The following is a 5,591-nucleotide window of genomic DNA, read 5'->3' as shown; positions in this document are numbered from 1 at the left end:
ATATATATATTGTAACTGCACACTTTAACTGAAATATTTTGTTAGGGCTAAGCTCTGTGATTTTATCTTTTTCTAGGTTTTGTCTACATAAAAAAATTGGATGACTTCTCATGTTACTTTTAAAATATTTTACGTGTGATGGATCATCATAGAATGCTAAGACATTAAAATATCACTCAATTGCCGTGAATCTTCCTGCACACAATAATAATTACAATTAATCTTTATCTAAACATATAGATTGATGAGAGCAAAAATAAGTTATGAGTTTTTCTTACCTTTTGTTATTATTCTTTTACTTCAAAAAAAAAGCTAAGAACTTGGGACAGCTACGAAGATATCTTTTAGCATCAATCCACAATGCTGCCCATAATACTTTTATTTTAGTACCAGAGTCTTGAATTGACCTTGAAAGAATTCATTAAATTCCATATTATACAGGATAGAATCATAATATTCAATATATATTTATCACTCCAACAAACTTTATATAATATATATATATATATGTCTTAAGTGGTGGAGGCAACATGTGTGCTCCACCAACTTCTCACATAGCTCAATCTATTAAGTATTTTAAATGCCCTTAAAATTCCTTTGCATCTGAATGTGAATATTTTAAATCAGATTATACTTTATGATTAATGACTTTTTTTAAGAAAATAAGTATAATTTATAAAAATTTAATGAAAGGTCTATTTCACTTTTCCAAAGTGATTTCAATGAAGTATCAGAATATAGTTATGATTTATTTTTATTTAAAACAGAAATATTTTTATATATGCATATAGTTTTTATTTTCATAATTGATGCGTGCTAGAAAATTTGCGGCGGAAGAGTGATGAATTATCGTCTTAGTGTTGTATTAGAATTTATCACACACACAGATTAAAGAGAAACAGACAGTGACGACTCCAGAATTTTTTATGTGGAAAACCCGGAAAGAGAAAAACGATGGGGTTTGGTCAGTTGCGAAAATTCACTATTGATTGATGATTAAAAAAATCCTCTGTCCCACAGACGGCAAAATATAACTATATTTTTCATATTACAGCGTCGACTATCGGCGTCTGGTTGGTGATGCTTAACAACGGTTGGTTTGTGGTCGACGGAGGTCGGCGGTGGTCGACGACGGTTTACTGCAGTTGATGGATGTCGACGGCGGTAGGCGGGGGTCAACGAAATTTGGCGACGGTCGACGACGGTCAGCGGTGGTCGACGGCAATCGGCGGTGATGCTAAACTGCAGCTCCTCAAAGTCTCAGTCTCTCTCTAGGCTTCAGCCTCCCCTCATGAAAGGGGAGGGCCTCTATTTATAATGTTCTGAGTGCAATTAATGCAAAAATATGAATTATTTTGATGGGATGATTCAAAAAGCTTCACTCGTTCAAACGACAATTAATAGACATTTGAGTGCCTTAATGATGTCGTAATTGAGTGATATTGGGCTCCTTGTCGAGACGGTCGATTTTACTATAACATTGCTAGATTTGTCATCTGTTTTACCTTTCAAATTTGTCCAGAAATCTTCTAATAATAGTTTAATGACTTGATATGGGCTTGATTTGACTCAGATTGGACTAACTTTGATATCATTGGGCCCGTCTTATCGAGCCGGTCAGTTTGACAATAAGTTTACTAAAATCGAAGCTCCGGACGACTGTTAATAAAAGTTTGAATATTTCTTGCTAAGAAAATTGATTCGAAATTATGATAAAATTTTATTATTTTTAAAAATTTAAATTTAAAAAACATCAATTAAACCTACTTCCTATCATAAATAGCGACACATAAAATCTAAAAAGAAAGAATAAGCTTTAATGCTGCTAGGGGGGTAAACGAACCGAACACGAACGAACAAAGCTTGTGTTCGTGTTCGGTTCGTTTAAAATTTAGTTTGTGTGAAATAAGCTCGTGTTCGTTTCTTAACGAACGAGTCGAACACGAACCGGACACGAGTTGTTCGCGAACGACTAGCCAGTTTGACATCCATAATATTAATATATAAAAATAATATTATATATTAATTATATAACTTATATTATATAAATATACAATATCTATATTAGTATATTACTACTATAGTATATTAATATATTATTATTATTATTTTATTATATATTATAATTCATAAAATTTAATGTTTTAAAATATAATAAATTTTTTATATATAATTATTTTATATTATTTTATATTTCATTCACGTTCGTCTCATTTACTTATCAAACAAATCGAACATGAACTCATTGACAAACCGAACACGAACGGTTCGCGAACAACGAGCTTTTTTGAAGGCCCTAAATGCTGCAATATAATTAACATTTGATCATCGTAAGAGATTCGATCTCTACGTTGCCAAATGAAATGCCTTTTCCACTTTAGCATATGTCACATTAATAATGCAATTACAAATTTACATTATTACACTTTTTGGAATAAGTAGCTATCTTAAGGAAGAAGGCAAAGCCTTTTATGAATTATAAATTTTGGGGCGGGTGTGCTGTCATAGCGCAGTTCCCTCAATGTAAGCACCATGAAAAGACAAATAATGTGGCTTTGTTTAGCAAATTCTGCTGAATGTCTCCCAGCTTGTTTCTGGCTATAAACAATATATTTTTAATTGCTATAACTCTCCCCCAATATTATTTAAATTTTAAATTTTTATGCCATTTAAGTGTATGATAAGATGCAGATAATAATTTCATAAATTTAATTCATCAACCATATATATATATATATATATATGTTAAAGAATGTAGTTGTATGATCAAAGTACATTAAATCTAATCAAATGGTCCTTGATGAATGAATAGACGAATAATTCTCTAATATAGGAGTAAGCGAGATGAAGGCTCCACATGTAACGATTTAGCCATGATAAAAGTTACATTAACAGTTACGACGACCAACCGACAAGAGAAAATTACAACGATATTATCTTAATTTCACAATGTAGCTCGTGCTTACTATAAATATGAAAACAGCATGTAAATGGGAATAAAGAAAAAAAAGAAAAAAAAAACTTTTCGAAAATAGCACAGGATAGATTGCCGACGCTTCTAATGCTCTTAAGCTTCTCTTTTTATGGTCTTCTTTGTCTCCGTTTTTATCCTTTCCTCCTTATTTGAGCTCTATACCTTGGGTGTGATCCTCAGATAAATCTAAGTTCAATAGTAGAATTACTCAATTAATTTTTATAAAAGATAATTAGAAACCATTTTTTTTTATTTGTTGGATAAGGAAAAGTAATATATTTACAAAAAAAAAAAAAGAAATAAAGGCATTATTCAATATAAAAAAAAATATCTGATGAGTCATGCATATGCCACTCGATGTAAATCAATTAAGAAATAAATGTGAAAGAAAATTAGTGGGCATATGATAGTGAAATGTCATAAAGCTAAACTTCTATTAAAAAAGTCATTTTTGTGGAGTATATTCTATGACAATAGCTTAAAAATTATATATATCCTTTTCTAAAATAGAAATTTTTGCCATTTTATTTTTTTTATTATTATTTAAAAATATCATGTCCTTAAAATCATAGAAATACAGTGAATTTTGGGTTAAGAGAATTAACTACCCCATATTTTAATTGCTGCCTTTTTTTTCCTCATTATGTTCATGACATAATTAACATGCATCAATTTTATAAAATATTTCAAAAATATTTGAATAAAATAAATCACTGAAAAATTAAAATAATAAGGAGGAGATTCTTAATCAAGCTTCATAGATCAAGCAAAACTCTTAATGGTTCCGAATTATGTCTTTCGAAACCAAAAAAAAGTCAAAATTACAAAATCATCGCTTAAAAAAACAAAAAAAAAATAAAAAATAAAAAGGAAAGGGCAGGACTAGATCCGTAAAAAAAAAAAAAAAAAAAAAAAAAGAAAAGGAAAGGGCAGGACTAGATCCGTTTGAGAGCATTTAGAACCAGAGTGAAGTCCTGGGTCTCTTATTATTTTTGTAATTACAGTGAAATGGGGTCAATTCCGGCACCATGGAGGCCTCCTCCTCGCTCCACGAAGCTCGACTAACCTCTTCAGAGCTCATCAGTGGACGCCATTGCATCTCCGGCGACCCCGCCACTTCAGTGGTGGCATTCAAACTAGCCGAAGTGAACAGAGATACATTAACGGGTGGCTGAGCTCCATGCACCTGCAACCACGTGCCGAGCATATCTCATTATTCATATTCCAAATCATTCTAATAAGCTTCAGAGAACGAAGATGGGAAAAAAAAATCTTACCTTCCAGAGTCCGGCGACTGCTTCTTTCTCGCCGGCGGCGGGATCATCGAATAAGAAATCATCGACGCGCCACCCGGGCAACATCTTCATCAAGTAATCCGTTATGCTGCTCCCACCTCCACCACTACAGGGGCCGCCGCCGCCTTCGTCTTTTACCTTAGTGGCTGCTGTTCTGCACACAGGCTTTTCCTCTGCAACTGTGATTTTAGTGTTCAAATCATCTTTGTCTTCAGAAGAAGGGATCGGAGAGGAGGAGAGGCGGATTCCGGTGAGTAGGAAGCGGCTGTGGCGGCCCGCGTGGACGTTGGCCTTGTGGATGGGTACGTCGCAGTCTCTGCAGAGTATTGCTCTGTCTTCCTGGCAGAAAACAAAGCCGTTCTTTTTCTGCAGCACAGAAACCAAAAATCGCTTCTTTTTATCCGATTTCATGTCTCCAACCCCCCCAAAGTTCGCATTTTTACTGTTTTCAGATTAAACGGAGAGCGAAAAGAGTAACCTTGCAGATGTCGCAGAGAGGAAGGGGACGGGAGGGTGGGAGAAAGAGGGAGAAACGGCGGTGTTTTCCGGCGAGTTTGTTAGCAGAGTGGATGCGGCCGTCGCAGCCGGAGCAAAGAGCGGCCTCATCGGCGCAGCAGAGGATGGAGGCCTGCTCGACGCCGCACACGTCGCACTGTATCTTCATCTAGCTTCTTCTTCTTCTTCTTCTCTACTTCAGATTTGCTCAGCCTTTTCTGTTTCCTTTCTATCCTGTTGAATGGGAAGGCGAGCTGCAACGAAATAAGAAATGATGATGGGTTGGATCAACAGCTTTAAAAGGGGCAGGGGGTTGGAGGAATTTACAGATTGTACCGCGTTCTTTGGTGATGTGGAGCAAGTTACTGGTCAATGTTAACGCTATGAATTTTAGAAGCTTGAGATACAAAGTTCTTCTATCAAACAATCTGAAATTATAGGATTCACATTTGGAAGAGTTTGTTTGTTAGTAATTTTTTAAAAATTAAGAAAAAGTAGATGAAATATGATTCAAACTTATATTTTTTTATAGTAATTTCTTGGTATTTAATTATTTGTAATAAAATTTAAGGAGTTTAGTTTTTTTTTTTATGTGTTTAGTTGCTTGTAATGCCTTTGAAATTTTTATTAGCTGCAGACAAGCTAAACTTCACATTTTTAATGTATTAAAAATTGACATAAATCTTACAATTTTTAAATACATTAAAAAAAAAGTAAATAAAAAATTATAAACACCTTAAAGATTAATTTGCATTTATTGATCTTCAAATCAGACGCCCCAAAATTAGAAACCCCTACCTTTGATTTATTTTACACAAAGAATGCTT

General features: G+C 33.9%; 1 protein-coding gene across 1 annotated transcript; it reads right to left on the bottom strand.

Moving 5' to 3' along the window:
- Nucleotides 1-3,873: 3,873 nt before the first annotated feature.
- On the bottom strand, nucleotides 3,874-5,130 carry LOC110027082 (B-box zinc finger protein 20-like). The gene is made up of 3 exons (XM_020728359.1): nucleotides 4,748-5,130; nucleotides 4,252-4,635; nucleotides 3,874-4,160 (listed from the first exon to the last, which is right to left on the bottom strand). The coding sequence occupies exons 1-3, from the start codon at nucleotides 4,931-4,933 to the stop codon at nucleotides 3,930-3,932; spliced, it is 801 nt and encodes a 266-aa protein (XP_020584018.1). The 5' UTR covers nucleotides 4,934-5,130; the 3' UTR covers nucleotides 3,874-3,929.
- Between the last annotated feature and the right edge of the window lie 461 nt (nucleotides 5,131-5,591).

The sequence above is a fragment of the Phalaenopsis equestris genome, unplaced genomic scaffold, assembly GCF_001263595.1.
Source record: "Phalaenopsis equestris unplaced genomic scaffold, ASM126359v1 Scaffold000413, whole genome shotgun sequence".
Classification (NCBI taxonomy): Eukaryota; Viridiplantae; Streptophyta; class Magnoliopsida; order Asparagales; family Orchidaceae; genus Phalaenopsis; species Phalaenopsis equestris.
The sequence above is the reverse complement of the archived record's forward strand: the minus strand, read 5'-3'. Positions and strand labels throughout refer to the sequence as shown.